Source organism: Topomyia yanbarensis, chromosome 3 (genome assembly GCF_030247195.1).
Source record: "Topomyia yanbarensis strain Yona2022 chromosome 3, ASM3024719v1, whole genome shotgun sequence".
NCBI lineage: Eukaryota > Metazoa > Arthropoda > Insecta > Diptera > Culicidae > Topomyia > Topomyia yanbarensis.
In genome coordinates, this window is record NC_080672.1 from 275,231,257 (window position 1) to 275,255,744 (window position 24,488).

The window sequence follows — 24,488 nt, forward strand, 5'->3', positions numbered from 1 at the left end:
ATATATCTCATGTTTAATAAACATAAAGATTTTAATAAAGTGGAGAGAAAATAAATTAAAGGGGGTGTCGATCTTACCCCTATAGGGTGTCGGTTTTACCCGCAGTGCCTACAAAAAGTCACTTTGTTTTCCAAGTTTTACAACCAATAATTTTTAATGAAATTAATTTTTTGAAGCGCTGAAAAAATTTAGTCTTGTTAAGAATTTTCTGAAGAAGAATTCTGCATAAAAACTATAATTTTATTGGTTTGGTGGCAACTTAGAAAAATGTTTAAGCTTAAGGTGTCGGTTTTAACCATAATTCCCCTAAGGAAAAAAGCTCTAGATTTCAGCCACCCGCGTTATTCGAAATTTTCGTTCAGGATGTTTAAACACATTTCGAATCGAGCCAAAGCAATTATCTTTGGATTGAATTGTAACTAAATATGAGAAAGGCAAAAAAGAATTAATGTGTGAAATTACGTCCTTTTTATAAGTAATTTACGTTTCTCCTTCAAAAACAATACATTTTCCAAAATGGACATAGACCTTCCTGCTATTTACCTTCGGATACCAAGGCGATAGTGTCAGCCGCTTAAACACTATGTTATTGATTACTACTTAGCTTTCGACTGTGCTGAGGCCTACACGCGAGAATGACAGCAGCAATGACGTATCCAAAGCTTTCGATTTGCCCACATCGCCGATTGATTCAAATGCCAGCCATTTAATTGAAGTGATAATTCATTCACAAACAGCACATTGCGTCGTTCCATACAGGAAAATTGAAAGTTAAACTCAATCGGAACTTTGATTCACGTTCTCGTTTCACTCAGATGAATGTGTTTTACGTAACCTATCCAAGCCAACCCACGACGAAATTGTATCATCTCTTCTGTTCTAACTATAGAATTCTTTACGCGTCCCGCGTTCTAGACAGTAAAAGACGTCAGATCTTCACATCGTCGCAGAACATAAAGGATTCTTCTGACGCAAATTTTATTCATTTATCAAACAGCCTAGTGTATTTCCACTTGTTTGGTTTCAAAATATTCTCAGCTCAAGGCAATAAAAGAAACCCCAATTTTTCGTTGGGTATCAGTTTATACCCTGCTTTCGACAGGAGAGTTTGTGTCAATTTTTGGAAAAGCGTTTTTACTTTGAAATGAAGACGGTTAGTTTCAAATCAATTTCAATATCTGATCTGTTTCTAATGTACTTCTATATGTTCATTCTAGATCGTGTGTCTCTTTGCTCTAGTCGCAGTGATAGCGGCGAACACAATACAGGCACCACCACGGGTTAGTCCGTTACCAGTTGTTGAAAAATCACCACCAGCCTCCACTGTCAGATTAGCTCAAGCGGTAGACATGTCTGGGTCGCAGCAAGGCTCATCTGTGCAGTCGACGGCGGAGAGTTCCGCGAACGATATGGAAAACGCGGAAACTTTTGGATTCGGATATCGTAAATATATCAACATTTACCCATCCTATGGTGGTTACCATGGCGGATATGGCGGTTATGGTGGATATGGAGGCTACGGTGGATATGGTGGTTATGGTGGATATGGCGGATATGGTGGATATGGCGGATATGGTGGTTATGGTGGTTATGGTGGATATGCTGGTTATGGAGGATATGGTGGTTACGCGGGATATGGTGGCTATCCATATTCCTACAATTATCCATACTACTAAGTAGTTTGTTTATTCAGTAGTTGTTAATTGACACGATGTACAATTACAAACCTGTCGAAATGTGTTCTTCATTTTTTGTAAATATATTCTATCAATACGACAAAGGGAGATTTCAATTATCCAGTGTCTTCAACATAAGTCTTTTGGATTAAGGCATGTATCACTCGGGACTTAAGCTTGATGTATCTTAATACATTTTACACAATAATCTGGACATGATTGGAAAAGTCATATTATTTGTGTTACTATGCCAATATGTTTTGATTGCCGCAAGATTCTACTGTAATGACCTTGTTTTTGATTTTCATATTATTGGTGTTCAGAATCTGAATCTGATATATCTTGTGATTTGTACTAATTGATTAATGGAAATTAGCAAGTCGAACAATAGACTAGATCAATTTATAAACAATCAATATTAATTCTTGATCTGAGAGATGCTCATATTTGTGTTAGCTAAGGATGGTTTCGTGTTGGATACTGGAAGTTTTGTTATTGTAATACAGAATAAACCATTTATATATAAGCTATGGTTTCTAGATTGGTTGCATAATACATAGAAGACCCGTTTTATCAGCCCCCGATTTTATCAGTTTTTTACCTAATTTTGTCAACCAGCCAGGGTTATAAGGTTATGTCTTGGGATTGAAGACGAACATTATTACACCTTCGGTTTATTAAAAAGAAATAAACAAATATGTTTTGTTATTGTTCTCATTTTGTCAACCCTAAACAAGCCAAGGGGGCTGATAAAAACGGTTCTTCGCTGTAGATTACAAGTTGTTTTCTTGCACCCTAGGATTTGGAACGTTTTGCGTTTCTTGTGGATACCTAGCATTAAAATTGAATATAGAGATTCTCTCGTTTAATGTCACTAAAGCTAAGCTGATCACAAACGATTTAATAGAAAGTCATATTCTGAATTAAAGTACCAGGTTTGTCACTTATTCAGCCATTTAAAGCTTTTGTTGGAAGATTGTTGATTTAGGTTTCGTTTGATGTTATGCTTTGCCAGTTACTTTAACTCGTTTATTTGCACGAGTTCAAATGAGCGTGACTACTACGTGATTGTAAACGAATAAAATTCAAAAATAAAAATTATTCCATCGAGTAAGTAAGAGATTTTCCATTAATATAAGAATGCAGTGTAGCAATTTTAAAGTCTCTGGCAATGTGAAAAAATGTAAGTGTCCTTGTATGCAAGTCTCAGCGCCTGAAATTCCAGAAAAAATCTTGCAGGGAATATAGGAATATAAGGGTCATTCCACGTTAGATTTACAACCAAAATTTTGATTCTTTCCAAATTTTTTTCTTGTATAATTTAGCTAAAAATAATTAACACGTATTTTTTGTTTTGGCTGAATATGATATTTGTTTCAAGTTATTAGTTTTTTTTTAACTTTTGAAGTTTATAAAATTGAACATTTTTCAATCACTGATAAATCGGAATCGATTATATATGGAATTTATATGGAAAAAATATGAAATAAAAAATTCACAAAAAATATTTTTTGTTATATAAATTATGAAATTTGCAATTATTTGAAACAAACTGAAACAACATATCTCGTAAAATACAGCGAACTCCATTCTGAAATTTTCACATGATCTTCTGTGAATACTTATGTTGTACAAAAAATGTTTTCAGCGCGAATTTAAAAAAATGTTTCTATCACTTGGATACCACAAAAAAACCGTAAATTTACAGAATGCGAGACATTCCACGTTAGATTTACAACTACAATTTTAGTTCCCTCCATTTTTTGCATTCTTTAGTTAAAAATTATTGACACGAATTTTAGGCTTTGGCTGAATTTGATATGTTTTTCAAGTTATGAGTTTTGGAACTTTAAATTTTTTTTTTTGATTCCATGAATTTAATAACATTGAACATTTTGCAATCCCTGATAACTATTAGATTGGAAAAAATCATTAAATAATAAAAGTTGCGTTTTCGCATTTTTTTGAAATATTTGTTTTGGTTATGTAATTTATGGCACCGTGTCATACCGTCCGAAGGGGTGTGCGTCACAAAGTCCGGGACGTTATGACTCACAAGGGTGCGTCATAACATCCGAAAACAATAATGTGTCAAAAGATCCGAAACCATTCTTTTGCCACAACGTCCGAAAGAGGTGCAGCGTCGTAATGTCCGGGATCTTATGACGTACACTGATATTGGGTCATTTTGACGCAGATGTATTGCGCCATAAAGTCCGGGATTATATGACGCACTGATAGTTTCGGATATTATGACGCAAAGGCACTACATCATAACGCCCCAGGTCATAAGCTCCCAAATGGAGATGCGTCATAACGTCTGGGACATTGTGACGCACAAGGGGTGCGTCATAGGATCCGAAAATAAGTGTGCGTTATAAAGTCCGGGACCTTATGACGCACATCTGTCTTCGGATGTTATGACGTACCTGTTGTGCGTCATAATATCCCAGATGTTATGACGCACTGTCATTTTCGTATTTTTTGTCGCAATGGTCATGTTGGACACTGTGACGCACGCGTAATGTCGGATATTATTATGCACAGGTACCTCCCAAGTCATAACGTCTCAAAAAGGTGAGCGTCAAAACTTCCGGGACATTATGACGTACTAGAGTGTATCGTAGGATCTGGGGGGGGGGTCATAAAATCCGGATACAAATGTGCGTCACAAAGTCCGGGACCATTTGACACACTCTTGTTTTCGGATAATATGACGCAGCCTGGTGCGTCATAATGTTCCAAGCATTATGACGTGCTCTTCTTTGGGACCTTATGACCTGGAACGTTATGACGCAGTACCTGTGCGTCAAAATATCCAAAACAATGAATGCGTCATATTATCCCAGACTTTATGACGCAATACCTGTGTGACATAACATCCCAATATCAGTGTGCGTCATAAGATCCCGGACATTATGACTCAGGATACTTTCGGACGTTGTGACACTACGATGATTGGGGACTTTAAGACGTACATTTATGTTTGGTCCTTATGACGCACCCTTGTGCGTCACAATGCCTGGGACGTTATGACGCGCTTTTTTTCGGGACGATATGACCTGGGACATTACAACGCAGTTTTTTTGTGTCATAATATCCGAAACTAAAGTGCGTCACAGTGTCCAGAATATCGACTTCGACATAAGATCCGAAATCGAGTGTGCGTCATAACGTCCGGGACATTATGACGCACTAGGTGTGCGTCATAAGATTTGAAAATAAATGCGTGTCATAAAGTTCGGGACATTATGACGCACATTCGTTTTCAGATGTTATGACGCTCCCGATTGTGTGAAAATTTCAGAATGGAACTAAAAGTATTTTACGAGATATTTTAATTATCGCAATCGTTGATTGCTGTGCGCCGCACAGTGGCGGATTTCCCTAAAAACCTGGCCAAAAGTCGAAAGTGGTTTTGATTGACCTGTAAAGTTTTTGATATCATATTTTCAAAATTCAAAATGGCGGATGCAAAATGGCCGACATTTTTAGCTAAATAATTAAAAATTTTCGCGAATGAAGATTTAATGGTCCAAGTGTATGCCAATAACATTTACAATGTATCGACTTTTAAATGGTGTGTAGTTAAATGATAGAATTTGTTGATTTGCACGCATTAAGATGTTTGGGTGTCTAGATGATGTAGCTATTATGAGAATTAATGTTATTAGTCATTTCTAACTATGTATTTTGAAATATTATACAACATTGTTACAAAACTTTTAAACTCTCTTTACGATTATTATTCAGTTGCTCTCCGATGCACATATTGCTCAAAGAGCGAAAATAGTATTTTTTTTAAATTATAGAAAATAAGCCGTTTTTGCGACGAAATGCATGGAGTGAAAACTGACAACAAGTTTGCATGCAAATTTCAGTAACCAAAAGTAAATATGACAAATTTACGAAAACAAGTGAAATTCATTCCATTTCCATTTAAATTCATGCGTTATACTTGGTCAGGACATGCTTGTACTGCTTCCTGGTATAGTTTTGAGCACCCACGTGTGGTTTCATGCTTGCTGACATACTACGATTGACAACCTTCTCACAAACAAATTCGCCACGATGAAGTGTACGCCAAAGTGAGCTTTTGGCCAAATCACGGCCGGAGATCCCAGTATTCTTTTGTACTACTCTACTGATTTTTGCTCGTAGTATCTAGGCATATATTCCACCTCTAGATTTGTTTTGCTTTGCATGATCAAACGTCCAAATTTAAAGCCAGTGTTTCCTGCTAACGTTTAAGCACGGTATTCATAATCGATATTTGAAATTTGGAACCTTTGGTGATAACTTCTGTTGACCTCATTGGTTTTCAATACGAGCGACCAAAATTATTTACGTCTTTTCGTTCCACTTTTGATAACTTTTGAACATGTTCATGAATCTCGATGAAATTTTATTACTAAATACACAATTCTTCCTGATCAAAATGCAGTATTGTGCGATTCGCTACGACAACCAGAGGTGCAGCAGTAATTAAAAGTTCGAGTCCAAATTTTTAGCTGAAAATCTTATATTCCTTCTCCGTCTCTATCTAATCAAAGATTACTCAAAAACGGGCAAATTTGAGCAAGAATTCTATAATGTTCCAAATAAAGAATCGTTCCAGGAACACAAATTGCTTTGAAACATAGTGGACATACGTGGACAAAAAAGTATTTCAATAATTTAGCAAAAATGTGTGCTGAAACCATTTGTTACAAAATCGTGAAAGTTATTGACATTTTCTATAAATAAACAAAATAAACTTTTGACATCAATACATATAAATAAAACACATACCTTCAGCATATCTTTTCATTTATCCATATTCGAAACCGGCAATTTTATAAAAATCCAGCTTCATTTGAAAATACTGATATTTCGAGTACTCGATAAAAACCTATTTTAATCCACCTAGCTGTGCAATCGTGCCTTTCTCAATCATGAATCACGAGAATGTGTGCGTTGTTTATATTCATTAAAAGCTTTTAAATGCATATATTACATTTTATTATTATACATCACATGACAACTATATACAGGAAAATAAATCATTATTCGAGTTCCAAAATTTTGTAAAAGAAAAAACAGCCACGGTAATATTGAACTGAAATATCGGTTTGAATCGGAGTTTTCTATGTGATCGCACTCCACAACCCGTAACTCCGGAGCCGGAAGTCGGATGGAGATGGAATTTAATATCATTTTCCGGGGATGCAACACCTTTCATTTGAGACTAAGTTGATCAAATCGGTCTAGCCATTTTCAAGAAACCAATATAACCGTTATTCTGAATTTGGATGCTTCCGGATCCGTCGATGGTGGCCAGTGTGGCCAAAGAGACCTTGAATGACTGTTGATGACCTAAATATACAAATTCAACAGTTGTGTTTACATTTTGGAAAAAAATTCACCTTTTTACATTCATCGCAGAATTCGTTGGAATCGGGATTTGCTGCGTGATCGTACGTATCACCCTGTAATTCAGGAATCAGAACTCGGATACACAAAATTCAACAGCAGCTGATGGACCTTTCATTTAAAATCAAGTTTGTCAAAATCGGTTCAGAAAATTCCGAGAAACCGATGTGGACAAATCAAAAAATTTTGTTTTGTAACCATACTCTTCAACTCGTAATCCGAAACAAGATGTCGGTTGAAAATGAAATTCAATAGCAACCTATGGGAATATTATACCTTTCATTTGAATCTTAGTTTGTAAAAATCGGTTCAGCCATCTCCGAGAAACCGATGTGTACATTTTGTTAACAAATCCGCACATACACACACATACATACATACATACATACATACATACATACACACATACATACACACAGATATTTTGCGATCTCGGCGAACTGAGTCGAATGTTATGAGACTCGACCCTCCGGGCCTCGGTTAGAAAGTCGGTTTTTGGAGCAATTGCATAACCTTTCTATATGAAAAAGGCAAAAGAATAATATTTAATTAGCTTAATCAGTATGAGTTCAATGTTATCTTCTTCTGATTATAATTTAGAAAGGTTGGTGGAATGGGTTTGAGCGTGTAGGGAATGGGGGCTAGTAGAGTGGGAGTGGAGGATGCGTCAGAAATCCTTCATCTTATTTCGGTATACGGGGTGGATAAAGGAAATGCGTGAGGGTGGTCCAAGAGGAGGGGAGTGATGAAGGAGGGAAGTGTAAGGGCAAGGCGGGGGGGAGGGGCGGCGACGCAATACTCAACTGCATATTTTACCGATGAACCGATGCGACTTTAATTGTGGAATATGCCCGGAATTCCGGACTTCCGTAATCGTCGATAGTGGACAATATATTCAAAGAATGTTTGATTGGCAATCAGTGATCTAGATCTGCGATTAGAAGTAATTTGGTGACCATTTCAATAGTTTCTAGCCTCTGAGGTATTACGATTGTACCGATTTATATGGGAAATTCCAGTGTATCCTTACTAACACCCCTGTAACTCCGGAAGCAAGAGTCAGAACCGAATGAAATTCAGCAGCAGTCAATGGCATTACTATATCTTTCATTTGAAATGAAGTTTGTAAAAATCGGTAGAAAATTCGTTGGGGAATGGGTGTGCTATTAGCTTAGGAACTTGGCGGGTTCCCCGGGGCGTCTTGAACTATCATAGGTGGCCAATGTGGTCAAAGCTGCTTTGAGTGATCATTAGCGATCCAGACCCGCAAACTAGAGTAATGTTACATCAATTTTAATATGTTTTACATCATTTGAACATCATGGTGGTACCAGTTTATATGGGAATTTGCTGTGTGACCGCACTCTTCAACCCGTAACTCCGGAACCGGATGTCGGATCAACTAAAAATTCAATAGCAGCTTATGGGAGCGTTATACCTTTCAGATGAAACTAAGTTTGCGAAAATCAGTTCAGCCATCTCTGAGAAAATTGTGTGAGTTTAAATGACACACACACATACACACACACATACACACATACATACCCACACACAGACATTTGCCGATCTCGACGAACTGAGTCGAATGGTGTATGACGCTCGGCCCTCCGGGCCTCGGTTAAAAAGTCGATTTTTACAGTGATTGCATAGCCTTTCTTTATATGAGAAAGGCAAAAACGTTTTTAATCCACCTAACAGTGTGATGAGACATTTCTTATAACTCTTATCACTCTCTTCGGATATTATAACGTTTGAGAACATTTAGAACTTGATGCTTCGCGATGTTTTTGATAACACATACTACATGGGATAGTGGCAGGACTCAGAGAATCGCTCAAATCAGTATAGGACAACATCAGTGCTAGAAATCTCAAACCAAATCAGTGGGAAAGCAAAAAATGGCCCATAAAATAGACATACCAGCGAATTATTGTTAATGCTCCGTTAATAAAATATCTAAATTGCGGTGGGAAACCTGAATTTTCCTAAAGGGGTTATATATTGTACTGAGCCAAAAAAATCGAAATTTTTTTTTGAATCGATTTGAAGTTTATACTTTACTCAAATTTCCAACGCGATTGAGAATTAAGAAATCAACAGTGAATATTTCCAGACTTGGTTTTATTTCCTATTTAAGAACTATTGCGTTTTTTTACATCCTAGATTGCATGATTCAGTGATCGAAACCCAAAACTTCATAAAGTATTTGAAATTATTAAATCAAAATTTGTTTTTGCTATTGAAATTGACAAAATGATAGTATCGCCCTTTTGGCGAATGTTTACTTTTTCGGTCCCACTTATCAGCATTGAAGTATCGCCCTTACGTTTTTTACAATAACTACCGTTCTTCACCACCGATTTCGTCCGTGTTTTGTCAATAGCGATCATTGTTACTATTTACAGCTGGTATCAGCTTGATAATCCTAAAAAAATACGAAAATATCTGTTTTGCCTCTAAACTGCTAGCAAAAAAGTATCGCCCTGTTTGTTTGCATGGAGCGTGGAGGGCGAAACTTTAAATTACAAAAATACAGTTTCGCCCGTTGTATTTTTTGTTGTAGTTTAAGAAAGCAATATCGTAGAATCCAATTTTTTAAGTTAATTTGTTGCGTTTCAATGCCATCATTCGCATGTATGAAAAAAGCCTTATGTGTACATTTGTAATCTCGCCCTTTTCACAAAAAAGCGTTGAAATGAAATCGCAGCTCCTGATATCACACTATCTCTGAAGTGCATGCGTGCATAGTTTCAAATTATCGTGCTCACCGCAAGGCATGAAAAATAGACTACGTTGTGAAGCGATGGTCACTATTTATTAAAAATTTAAATTAAATTAAATTAAATAAAAAATTAAATTAAATTAAATAAAAAATAAAACTATTAAAAAAATTCAAATAGTTTATAATTTTCACAAACTTATTAGAAAAAATTGTTTAATAAGCTTTCGTAATATTGTGTAGGAAAAAAGCTGAAAATTTCAGTATTTTCTCTATCTGAAACATATAAACCCTTAAGTATACCATTTAATTGGTATACGAATTGGAATAGGTTCGCCAAATTTTGGAACAAATCTATAAAATAACCCCTCGAAAACTACCTAAAAATTGTTGTAGTTCGATGCAATAAAAAATCCCCAAAAATGAAATGTACCTATTAATGTGAAACACAGTGAATAATACATACAATAAAGACCCATTTTTATCAGTCTCATGGTGTGTTTTAAGCTGACAAAATGAGGATATTGACTAAATCGGGCATTTTTTTCTTTATAATAAACTGAAGCTGTTAAAATATTCTTCCCGTCCCTTGATGTAGTCTGATAACTATTTCTGATTATGATGAACTTTTCATTTTTGCATATTTCCATCTCCATGATAAGGAAAACATGCTCAAGAAAGGATTTACTCGAATTCAGTCTTGTTCGTCTACTAGAGCCCGTCAAACATATGTTCATATTTGGCTGATAAAATCGGAGTTTCAATGTATTATAATAGATATTCAGCATTCGAAGAAGTTTCTTGTGAACGAGTGCAGAACGACTTTGTTTCTACTTACTTGAAGTCAGTGGCGTAGCCAGAAATTCGGTTTGGTGGGGGTTTGGTGAAAATCGATCATACTGTCCAAACGGCATAATTACGAAACCGTTTTTTTTTACGTTTTAAAATTATGCAGAATTAATTTTTCAGAAAATAGTAACAGAGTTCGTGTCTTTAGCGAATTTGTTGAGACTTTATTGTAGTCATGAATATTAACCTAAGAAAATTCACCATAAATACTTCTTGGACGATATACCGTCAAAATAATTTTATCAAATGATGCGCTGTTTAACGTTTGTAAAACTCATTGAAGATACTAAACCTCCGAAATTGGCGGTTTGAAAATGATGCTATCTTGACCTTAAATTACTGTTTTTAAACATTTGACCTATACATATAATTGGCCATACAACAAAAATCAAATGCTCATCAAAATCGATCAGAACCTGCTAGAGTCGAATGGAAATCGTCATTTTTCATAAATTTCTCTCTACATTCGGAAAGTGTTATCCTCGTTATTAATCATATTACGTTTTCGTCTCAACTCGACGCATTCCCAAAATAAAAACCTGTTTTAATCCACCTAGTGGTGCAATTGTGCTTGTCTCATTTGTCCAGACTACGATTCCATGGCTGGTTATGTTCAATACAATGGTGGAAATGAATATTACATGTTCAGTACGATTTGCACATACATACAATGGATCGACAGCCACGATCTTGAGATACTATGTGATACTGAAATATCGCTTGAAACCAGCGGCGGATCATAGAGAAAGATCCGGGAGGTCCAGGTCCTGCCGAAAATTTTCAACTTGTTAAGAAATTTTAAACTAGTTTTAGTTTTAAAGTAGCAACCCCTCACTGCATACTCCCTCCGGGCCGGTATGATTGACGATTTTTAGAGTGATTGCATAACGTTTCTATATGAGAAAGGCAAAAATGTACCAAAGTCCAAAAAAATCAATTTTTGTCAAGCATTATTTTTCTCGAGTTTACATCAAATCGCAATGTTTCATGCATTATAAAGTCATTTGGCATCAAAAATACAAATTTGATTTTGAAATTTTTTCATTTCAGTTTATATGGAAATTTGATGTGTGATTGCATTTTTCAACTCGTAACTCCGGAACCGAAAGTCCAATCAATAAAAAATTCAATTGCAGCCGTTGGGAAGGTTGTACCTTTCATTTGAGACTAACTTTGTGCAAATCGGTGCAGCCATCTTTGATTAACAGAGGTCACATTTTTTTTCCACATACACACATACACACACAGACATTTTCCGATCTCGACGAACTGAGTCGATTGGCATATGACACTCGGCCCTCCCGGTCGGGATTAGATTGACGAATTTTAGAGTGAATGAGAAAGGCAAAAACAAATGTTGAAAGTTATGCATTTTTTGGTGAGCAGTTCTATGTTTCATAGACATTAAATCAATTTTAACTTCGCTTCCTATTAAATAAAGACCCTTATTACAGTACATCTCTACAAAAACGAGCTCAATTTGAAAATAAATCTGAGGATTATGATTGATTACAGAACTCTGGAATTTTATATTGGCATGTTTTCAGGCAGGAATTTGATACTGATGCTATTAGACAACTGTGAAATCAAGACCAATAGATCAGTTACATATCAGGACCCCATTCCGACAATTTATCAAAAGTCCTCATGATGTTTACAACAACAGGTTATCAATGTACGGATCAGATAATTGTTATTGTAATATTGAATTAAATCAGTCAGCATCAATAAATTTTCAACTTCAATCCAATTTTTTTGGGTTGGGGAGGGGGGTGGGGGGGTTGTATGGTGTTAAACCCCAAAACCTTCTCTTGGCTACGCCGTTGCTTGGAGTTATTTACTTCGCTTTCATTTTCCGATATGTTTCAGATCGATCCGATGGTTATAAGTTAGAAAAATTGCAGTCAAAAGGTTCGTACAAATGAACATTTTTGCACTGATAAATTATCAAGTTCCTTCTAGACAACTTGAAAGTGTTCGGTGATTATTTCTAGCGGTTGTAGAGAGAAAAATGAAATACAAAATTCGTTTTATCGAAATAATGTTTGGCTTATTTAAATGGATTATTACTATATTGAACAATAAATAGGCGACAAAGAGTAACCCACAAACAACAAGCCATAACTTTTAAAGTATTCAAAATAGATATTTGAAGTCTTCAGTAAAGTTATTTGCAAAAGTAAGAGCTACAAATTTGCTGAAGTCATCTATTCGATATAATCACTTCCAAGAAAATTTGTGAAAATATCTCACTCATAGGGGGATTAATCAGCAAAAGCACATTACCAAAAGAAAGGGCATATTGCCTCCATTAAATTCTCCGAAGATACTATTGACCTAAAATAAGCCGTTTTGGCGTTAATAATAGATTACATGTTTTTGGTCATATTTCTGGCAATGGGAAATGATAAAAATCTTTCGTCCGCATTTAATGTTTAATATCTCTTTTGATAATAGTCCGATTTCAACAATCTATAGCTTGTTCGAAAGGTATTTGTTAAAGCTGTTAAAGACATATAAATTGTTAATCTATATTGTCAATTTCGGCAGATAATTTAAAAAAACTGCAAAAAACGCCATTTTTACGCATTCAAGCATTCATATCTTGGAATCTAAACATCAGAATCAAAAACAAATTAATAGCGTTCATACTGTTTTTTAGTTCTTTCATTTAAAATTGGTTTGGATAAGATCGGTTCAGCCATTGCTGAGAAACACGAATGAGAATTTGTCCGTTACATACACACACAGACACACACACACAGACATTGTCCCAAATCGTCGAGCTGAGTCGATTGGTATATAAGACTCGGCCCTCCGGGCCTCGGAAAAAATCTTGAAAGTTTGAGCGAATTCTATACATTTCTTTTATAAGAAATGTAAAAATATATGCAAAACGCGATGGTTTAAACTGTTTGGATATGTCAACACCTCAAATATGAAATTTTTTTAGTGTTTCACTTAAAATAGCATGCGGCAGCACCATCTGAAGGACAATATAGGTACTAGAACCCAAAAAACTACCATGCAATTTTCGACTTTTGGCCAGGTTTTTGGTCGTTTTCGCTCTCCGTATACATTGAATTTAATACGAAACATTATGCAAATCAAACGCAATTCTACGATATTTTGCAAAACTATTTGATTTATTTCAACTACCGAGGTGCCATAGTTCGTCTGATCGAAGCGTCACTATTGTGTGCGATACGGCGATCAATTGAAAAGTGTGTGCCAGGGAAGCTGCTGTAAACGATTTCATGCTCAATGTGTGGGCTTGAACGAGGCTAACATCAGTGCACTGGTGGAAGTCTGTCGACGATATTGACTATGCGTCGTTCAGGATAGGCTTGCTGGAAAGTGGAAGCAAATAGCCCTGCAGGCGACACGTTGGCCTCGAAACGTCCGCTATGGTGAGTTTGTCAACCGGAACATGGAAACCTGGATGTTGAACAACACATTTACGACTATTGAATTTTTATATATTGAAACAACACATTACCAAAAATTGATTTTTGAGATCTTGATTATCTTTTTTGTTTACAATTATTAGTGTTTATTTCCAAATGTAAGAATGTTCTGTGAGAAGTGTTATAATATCCTGGATGAAATGTATTTTTAATGTGAAATGTAAATTTTGTAATTGTAACTAGTATAAGGAATCACCATTAGGGCCAAGGGGCCTGTTGGTGTAAATAAATAAAATGAACAAAAATGAGTTGTAATTTCATAAGTTATATAATAAAAAATATTTTTGTAATATTTTTTTGGTAAGCTCATTTGAAAACGCAACTTTTTTATTTTTTTTTTCCTCCATATATCAAATCGATTCCGATTTATCAGTGATTAAAAAATGTTCAATTTCATAAACTTCAAAAGTTAAAAAAAAACTAATAACTTGAAAAAAATATCAAATTCAGCCAAAACAAAAAGTACCTACACGAAAATATTTTGGAAAGAATCAAAATTTTAGTTGTAAATTTGACGAGGAATAAAATAAACCGATATGATGAATAAAAAAATGAACGGAAGTCAGCCGCAATGTAGAGTCCTGCAGGACATCAAAAGTCGTTAGATGAAAATACTATGATCTTGGTCAGGAAAAGATAAAAAGAATAGAGGAATTATTGGTAAAACCGACACCTCACGACATTACTTATATTTTATAATCGTTTTCTTATACTTGATTTAAGACAGGTTATTATTAATAAATGAATTGGATTTACATGGAAACGGCAAACGTCACCAAATAAAGAAAACATAGGGAAACATGGGGGTAAGACGTGCATATTAAGGGAATACTCTAATATAACATAGTAAAAGCATGTTTTGTCAGCATGTAATAGTTCCATATTTTGGTTTTCGAGTGTCCAGAGGAATTATGTTAAACAATAAGTATCTTTTTTAAAGAAATAGAAAACGATTAAATATATGCACTTTTCCCAGACTAGGGGTGAAACGGACATAAGGTGGGGGTAAGACGGACATGTTGAGGATATGATTATCACAATAAAAAATATCACAATTTACAGTTTCTAACAGATGTTTTTGAATAGATTGTAGTCCTTCTTGATACAATTCGAGGCGAAAAATTACGTTTTGGAGATCAGAGTTGAATCAAATGATGTATTTTCTAATATAATATTTGTCTTTGTCATAAGGGGAGCCTTACAATCAGTTCCAATGATCACTTACAATCACTTAACTGGGAAATTATATATTAAATGTACCATTGATAACATCAGTTCCTTTATTACAAACAACTGTTCTGAATAACACAACTTTTGAATAATTGAAAAAAAATCTACTACATTTAGACTAAGTAGTAAAACCGCTGCATCAAGTAGAAAGTGATCAGAGAATGTCAACAACTGGCAGTCAATATTCAGTATATTTGTGACTTCAATAGGTATTCCATGCTTCAATGACTTGTCGCTTATTGCTAAGGTAAGTGTGGATTAGCAGCACGTGCTGCTATGCATGATAGAGTTCCGAAAGCGGTTGTACCACAGAACTTGTTTGGAGGCAGAAAAAAACTGTGCCTATTTTGAAGGTTCTCCTTCGGTTAGAAATGGACATAATCGACATAATCCAGACGAGTATCAATATTTTTAACCTTTGATAAACGAATTTTATACTCGTATTCAGTAAACTAAGCATATATAATGATGATTGTTGGTAACAATAATCTCGTGTTCTGTTGGACAGATTTTTATAGACTTATAAAGGCAGTGATGATAAATTTTTCATACTTATGTTACTGTATCTGACATTATTTTTATATGTAACATAAAATCGATGGCAATAAACTCCTCTGATTATCTGCGTCACTAGGCGCCGTCCAGAATAAAAATATTAGACTAGTGAGAACGCGATGACTGGACGTGTGATCGCATAGTTGGGAACTGGTTTAGAATCACGTGAAAAATATTCCATTGTCGTTTATTGCCATTTACTGGTGTCAGCAATAGTCAGGTGATCGACACTTTTCATTGTGCGTCAATGCATTTCATAATTGAGAACCTGTAGAGTAAAACTTTGTCTTAACAAACTCGACCATCTCCGAATTGGATGAATCTTCGCACATGAATTCCGTATAATAATGTCCATCAATTCCATTGATGAACTAACCGTGTGGGTTTTCGAATTCACTTTTTTAGATATGTTCTTCAAAAATAGTTCGATATATACAACCAAACTATCTGAGAATGAGATTATTATTTTTGGAAAAAATATACCCCGTAAAAAGTTTTACTTAAATAGAACTCCCTTAAGTTTTGTATAGCATCTTACAGGTTTAACTTTTGAGCTGTTGAATTAGTACACTGTGCATCACGTTCAGAAATTCTAACTCAATTGTACATCATCATAATCCTGGCCAAAAATTTGGGTGTTCCAAATCAGGACCGAATGTATAAAAGAATTCATGTTTGCTCTTGTAAGTTTCGCATCTTTATCGATTGCATACCACCAGCGAGTGTTGGGTCTGTGTTTTAATTTTGCAAAATACCGTTAAAAATTGTAAGCGAGGAATGAACTCTATTTTGGATGGATATTGTTAGATATGAAAAATATCTGTTTTGATTATTTTCTGTCTGGTACTACGCTGGTATACTAAAAAGAATGCTGTTTAATGTGGCATGGACGGTAGTTTCCTTCCAATTTCTATTTCGAAGATACCGTTAAACGGGGAACATTGATCTTTTTTTCTAAAGTTTTTCGAATAATTTTCTTCAACTCAAGTAAATATAACAGCTTGCATTTTTAAAACAAGTACTGATACCCATAGATTCGAAACGTTCATATGGTTGAGTATTTTATTTCGTTTTACTATAAGAATTAAATTACTTTGTTGCAAATTTTCATTCGTTGTTTTCGGGGTAACAAAAAAAGCAAAATATGTTCATCGAAATAAGAAATAACGCTCGAAAAGTTATGTAAACTGCATATCTGCAAGCAATTTCATGGCCCGATAGTGTGACGTCTCGAAGGAAAACAAAATTGCCTAGAAGGATAAAGCTGACTTTTATCGAACTTTTTTAGGAAAATATTAGAAATTAAACAGTTAAAAAAAACTGATTAGCTTCTGAAGTCGACTGAAATCATTATTATACGAGGAATTGTTTTAACAGATTAAAACGATGCAGGAGAGTAGTGTCATTTTCAATTTAAATTTGTGTTCATAAAGAGTACATTAAATGACGAAATAACCGTTGCCGAGAGATACTAAATATGTATAGAATATGATTTGTTTTTTGTTTCGATGAATTTGTCAGAGGGAATCATCTTATCGTACCGTACTGAAAAAAGTCTCATTTGATCAAACTTACCCCGGTGATCAAAGATACCCCGTTTTACGGTAATAACAATTGAACAAGATATATTTATGATGTAAAAGTTCTCGTAACTCGTAACGTAACGAAAAAAGTTTAGGTGTTGAAGTTTTGAAATAAATTATTCGTCATGAAATAATCTTAAAATTTTCCGCACGTTACTTCAGTGTAAAAAAGTAACTGCAATATGAATTTTTATTGTTTCCATTAGCAATTAGATAACGTTGACTCAAGAGCATTTTTAAACGGGCGTATGAGATTTTGCATGCAAAATTTAAAAAGAATATTGTTCGATAACCTTCATGTGTACAGCAATGTTATTGGAGAATGGGTAATTATTTTTTCTATGCGAAAAAATACACCGGAAAAAGTTGACATTTTATTGAAAATCAAAATTTATGCTTAAAAAAAATAACAAACTATTTTAGTTTTTGTCGGAAAAATAAGATAAGAATTGTTTCAAATGTATCTCGATTATGGAGAAGCACAGAAAAAATAAATTTGTCAATGGAACGAAAATGATCATACAATGCACGAAATTATAAATTTCAAAAACGGTAAAAATGGTCACTTCATGAACGAATTTTTTTATAATTTTACATATTTTGTGTACGTTGTACGTTATTGTGCCCTTAACGCACAAAACGGTTTAGTCCAATTTTATTGCATAATACCAGGCGTTTGGTTTCTTGAACCAAAAGACAAGAGTTTGTCTTCGCTTTTTTGTCAGCAAACCAGAGCTATATTTGCTTCCCGGTACATCTCTCGGTACATGTGGCTTTAGGCGTTCACATATGTCGTGTGAACTGTTTGAAATTTTTTGTGTCTAACTAGTGCTAATTTGGGTACTAGTTTAGATACATCGTGTAACTAGACACCCAGATGGTGCTAGCTACTGACGAGATGAATTCGAAACACAAAAAAGCAAAACTTAAGTTGTACGAAAGTTTTCGTCAACAATGAAACTACTTTTCGTGAATATAACGGATTATTTCGTATATTCCTTGTTTGGGCGTCTTGTCTTTCACGGTGTGTTTGGCAGAACAATTTTATTCGCAAAAAATCGGCATCGCTAAAACTTCAGAATGTAATAGAATAGGCTTTTCCCTTTCATTTGAAAGTAAAATTGAAATATTCTGTCGGAGGCTAGGTAGCATTTTAGACATTCAAATATTACGAAAAGTGAGAATCTCATGGACAATTTCATTGTGTACAACTTTGTAGAAAACTACATCGCGATCTAAAATCGCCAGAGAAAGCTAGTAAATTTTTATCTAGTTTCTATATTCGCACGGGGCCTATTGGTTAAGAAGCTTTATTCAAAAAGCATTTTCATTTGTAAAAAACCTATTTTAATCCACCTAGCGGTGCAATTGTGCCTTTCTCAATCATGAACACGTGAATGTTTGCGTTGTTTATATTCATTAAAAGCTTTCAAATGAATATATTACATTTTATTATTATACATGACATGACAAATATACAAGAAAAAATCACTATTCGAGTTCTAAAATTTTGTAAAAGAAAAAACAGCTACATTATTATTAAATTGAAAAACCTGTTTTAATCCACCTAGAGGTGCAATTGTGCCTTTCTCATTTTTCCAAACTATGATTTAAAAGCTGGTTCGTACAATATAACTTTATGGAAATGTCTTTCATTCTTATTACACTTGGTAAGTATATATAAGAGCACCTTTTTGCATTCATCGCGGTATCGGTTTGAATCGGAGTTTTTTATGTGATCGACCTCCACAACCCGTAACTCCGGTGCTGGAAGTCGGATGGAGATGGAATTTAATATCAGTTTCTGGGGACGCAACACCTTTCATTTGAGACTAAGTTGAGCAAATCTAGCCATTTTCGAGAAACCAATATAACCGTTATTCTGACTTTGGATGCTTCCGGATCCGTCGATGGTGGCCAGTGTGGCCAAAGAGACTTTGAATGACTGTTGGGGACCTAGATCTACAAATTCAACAGTTGTGTTTACATTTTGGAAAAAAAATCACCTTATTACATTCATCGCAGAATTCGTTAGAATCGGGATTTGCTGCGTGATCGTACGTATCACCCTGTAATTCAGGAACCAGAACTCGGATCCACACAAAATTCAACAGCAGCTGATGGACCTTTCATTTAAAATTAAGTTTGTCAAAATCGGTTCAGAAAATTCCGAGAAACCGATTTGGAAAAATCAACAAATTTTGTTTTGTAACCATACTCTTCAACTCGTAATTCGGAACAAGATGTTGGTTGAAAATGAAATTCAATAGCAACCTATGGGAATATTATACCTTTCATTTGAATCTTAGTTTGTAAAAATCGGTTCAGCCATTTCCGAGTAACCGATGTGGACATTTTGTTAACAAATCCGCACATACACACACATATACACACATACACATACACACATACATACATACACACATACATACACACAGATATTTTGCGATCTCGGCGAACTGAGTCGAATGTTATATGAGACTCGGCCCTCCGGGCCTCGGTTAGAAAGTCGGTTTTTGGAGCAATTGCATAACCTTTCTATATAAGAAAGGCAAAAGAATAATATTTAATTAGCTTAATAAGCATGAGTTCAATGTTATCTTCATGTGATTATAATTTGCAAAGGTTGGTGGAATGCGTTTGAACGTGTAGGGAATGGGGGTTTAGTAGAGTGGGTGTGGAGGATGCGTCAGAAATCCTTCATCTTATTTCGGTATACGGGGTGGATGAAGGAAATCTGGGTGTGAGGGTGATCCAAGAAGAAGGGAGTGATGAAGGAGGGAGGTGTAAGGGCAAGGTGGGGAGGGGGGGAAGGGGCGGCTACGCAATACTCAACTGCATATTTTGCCTTCCATTTGAGACTTGGTTTGAGAAAATCGGTTCAGTCATCACCGATGAACCGATGTGACTTTAATTGTGGAATATGCCCGGAATTCCGGACTTCCGGAATCGTCGATAGTGGACAATATATGTCAAAGAATGTTTGATTGGCAATCAGTGATCTAGATCTACGATTAGAAGTAATTTGGTGACCATTTCAATAGTTTTTAGCCTCTTAGGTATTACGATTGTACCGATTTATATGGGAAATTCCAGTGTTTCCTTACTAACACCCCTGTAACTCCGGAAGCAAGAGTCAGAACCGAATGAAATTCAGCAGCAGTCAATGGCATTACTGTATCTTTCATTTGAAATTAAGTTCGTGAAAATCGGTGGAGAATTCGTTGTGGAATGGGTGTGATATTAGCTTAGGAACTTGGCGGGTTCCCCGAGGGCGTCATGAACCGTCATAGGTGGCCAATGTGGTCAAAGCTGCTTCGATTGATCATTAGTGATCCAGACCCGCAAACTAGAGTAATGTTACATCAATTTTAATATGTTTTACATCATTTGAGCATTATGGTGGTACCAGTTTATATGGGAATTTACTGTGTGACCGCACTCTTCAACCCGTAACTCCGGAACCGGAAGTCGGATCAACTAAAAATTCAATAGCAGCTTATGCGAGCGTTATACCTTTCAGATGAAACTAAGTTTGCGAAAATCGGTTCAGCCATCTCTGAGAAAATTGTGTGAGTTTAAATGACACACACACACATACACACACATACACACACACACACATACATACACACACAGACATTTGCCGATCTCGACGAACTGAATCGAATGGTGTATGATACTCGGCCCTCCGGGCCTCGGTTAAAAAGTCGATTTTTACAGTGATTGCATAGCCTTTCTTTATATGAGAAAGGCAAAAAGGTGCGAAATCGGCAAAGTCCCAAAAAGTCGATTTTCATAAAAAAAAATTTTTCGAGATAACATAAAATCTCGACGTTTCATGCAGTTTAAAGATGTTTGGCATCAAAAACGAATTTGATTTCTGAAATTTCATGGGGTCCCCCCTTTGAAAAAAAATTTAGTTCCGGCTTATATGGGAATTTCATATGTGACCTGATGGATTAGTCTATATTTCCGGACGCATCCAAGCGATCCGTACGAAATTTTATAGACATCTGTGGGGATACTATAGCTATCATTTGGGACAGTGTTTGTGAAAATCGGCCCAACCATTTCCGGGAAACTGATGTGAGTACGTCAATTTTGAAAGATGGCCGCTTTTCCCGGGCACTTCCGGAACCGTCTATGGTGGTCAATGTAGTCAACGAAAGTTTGGTTGGCCGTCGATGACCTAGAACAGCAAATTTAAGTTGTTTGAGAGACATTTTAGCGAAATTTTTACCTTTTTTGCTTTCATCGGAGTATCGGTTTGAATCGCAATTTGCTATGTGATCGCACGCCACAACCTGTAACTCCGAAACCGGAAGTCAGATCGGGATGAAATTAAATAACCATTTACGAAGGCGCAACACCTTTCATTTGAGACTAAGTTTGGTTGAATCGGTCTAGCCATCTCCGGGAAACCGATGTGACTGTTATTTTGAATTTGGATACTTCCGCCGGGGCTTCCAGAACCGATGATGGTGGCCAATGGGGCCAAAAAGACTTTGAATGGATGTTAGTGACCTAATACTACAAATCGAAGCAGTTGTGGTCATATTTTGGAAAAATTTTCACCTTTATACATTCGTTGCAGAATTTATTAAAATCGAAATTTTCTGCGTGATCGTGCTCACCACCCTGTAATTCCGGAACCGGAAGTCGGATCCATCAGAAATTCAATAGCAGCCTATGGGAACGTTGTATCTTTCATTTGAGACTAAGTTTGTCCAAATCGGTTCAGCCAGCTCTGAGAAAAATGAGTGAAATTTTTGGTCACATACACACACAGACGCACATACACACACATACATACATACACACATACATACACACGCTCAGACATTTGCCGAACTCGACGAACTGAATCGAATGGTATATGCCACTCGGCCCTCCGGGCCTCCGTTAAAAGTCGGTTTGCAGAGCAATTGCAATACCTTTCTATTGAGAAAGGCAAAAAATTTACCTTTTTACATTCATCGCAGAATTCCTTAGAATCGAGATTTGCTGCGTGATCGTACGTATCACCCTGTAATTCAGGAACCAGAACTCGGATCCACACAAAATTCAACAGCAGCTGATGGACCTTCCATTTAAAATCAAGTTTGTCAAAATCGGTTCAGAAAATTCCGAGAAACCGATGTGAACAAATCAACAAATTTTGTTTTGTAACCATACTCTTCAACTCGTAATCCGGAACAAGATGTCGGTTGAAAATGAAATTCAATAGCAACCTATGGGAATAGTATACCTTTCATTTGAATCTTAGTTTCTAAAAATCGGTTCAACCATCTCCGAGAAACCGATGTGGACATTTTGTTAACAAATCCGCACATACACACATACATACATACATACATACATACATACATACATACATACATACATACATACATACATACATACATACATACATGCACACATACATACGCACATACAAACACACATACATACACACAGATATTTTGCGATCTCGGCGAACTGAGTCGAATGTTATATGAGACTCGGCCCTCCGGGCTTCGGTTAGGAAGTCGGTTTTTGGAGCAATTGCATAACCTTTCTATATGAGAAAAGCAAAAGAATAATATTTAATTAGCTTAATCAGCATGAGTTCGATGTTATCTATAAGTGATTATATTTTGAAATGTTGGTGGAATGGGTTTGAAAGTGGAGGGAATGGGGGGTTAGTAGAGTGGGAGTGGAGGATGCGTCAGAAATCCTTCATCTTATTTCGGTATACGGGATGGATGAAGGAAATGCGGGCGTGAGGGTGGTCCAAGGGGAGGGAAGTGATGAAGGAGGGAGGTGTAAGGGCAAGGCAAGGAGAAGGAGGGGCGGCGACGCAATACTCAACTGCATATTTTGCCTTCCATTTGAGACTTGGTTTGAGAAAATCGGTTCAGTCATCACCGAAGAACCGATGTGACTTTAATTGTGGAATATGCCCGGAATTCCGGACTTCCGGAATCGTCGATAGTGGACAATATATTCAAAGAATGTTTGATTGGCAATCAGTGATCTAGATCTGCGATTAGAAGTAATTTGGTGACCATTTCAATAGTTTTTAGCCTCTGAGGTATTACGATTGTACCGATTTATATGGGAAATTCCAGTGTATCCTTACTAACACCCCTGTAACTCCGGAAGCAATAATCAGAACCGAATGAAATTCAGCAGCAGTCAATGGCATTACTGTATCTATCATTTGAAATCAAGTTTGTAAAAATCGGTAGAGAATTCGTTGGGGAATGGGTGTGATATTAGCTTAGGAACTTGGCGGGTTCCCCGGGGGCGTCATGAACCGTCATAGGTGGCCAATGTGGTCAAAGCTGCTTTGATTGATCATTAGTGATCCAGACCCGCAAACTAGAGTAATGTTACATCAATTTTAATATGTTTTACATCATTTGAACATCATGGTGGTACCAGTTTATATGGGAATTTGCTGTGTGACCGCACTCTTCAACCCGTAACTCCGGAACCGGAAGTCGGATCAACTAAAAATTCAATAGCAGCTTATGGGAGCGTTATACCTTTCAGATGAAACTAAGTTTGCGAAAATCGGTTCAGCCATCTCTGAGAAAATTGTGTGAGTTTAAATGACACACACACACACACATACACACACACACATACATACACACACAGACATTTGCCGATCTCGACGAACTGAATCGAATGGTGTATGACACTCGGCCCTCCGGGCCTCGGTTAAAAAGTCGATTTTTACAGTGATTGCATAGCCTTTCTTTATATGAGAAAGGCAAAAAATGGTTTGCCTTATTTTAACAGTGTGCTCAGAAGAACCTGAATGCTAGTAAAGTCTCACCTTTAAGCGGAAAAAATAATTCCAGATTCCACCGTTTTATGCGCACCATATTTTAGGGGGAAGGAGATATAGAGAAGAGTAGATAAAATTTGAACGAAATTAGTACTCTTTTGAAAGATGCTGGGTAAAATAAAACAGTTTTTTTTCTGTCACAGATATATTTGTTTC

At 36.0% G+C, this 24,488-nt stretch overlaps 1 protein-coding gene across 1 annotated transcript; it reads left to right on the plus strand.

The window, feature by feature from the left end:
* Positions 1–1,395: 1,395 nt before the first annotated feature.
* LOC131691710 (shematrin-like protein 2) lies at positions 1,396–1,708 on the plus strand. Its single transcript, XM_058978318.1, has one exon. It carries the CDS (start codon positions 1,410–1,412, stop codon positions 1,674–1,676), a length of 267 nt encoding a protein of 88 aa, XP_058834301.1. The 5' UTR covers positions 1,396–1,409; the 3' UTR covers positions 1,677–1,708.
* The last annotated feature ends 22,780 nt before the right edge of the window (positions 1,709–24,488 follow it).

Excerpts from the sequence above, each read along its gene's own strand:
- LOC131691710 (XM_058978318.1), top strand. The coding sequence starts at position 1,410 with ATGGAAAACGCGGAAACTTTTGGATTCGGATATCGTAAATATATCAAC.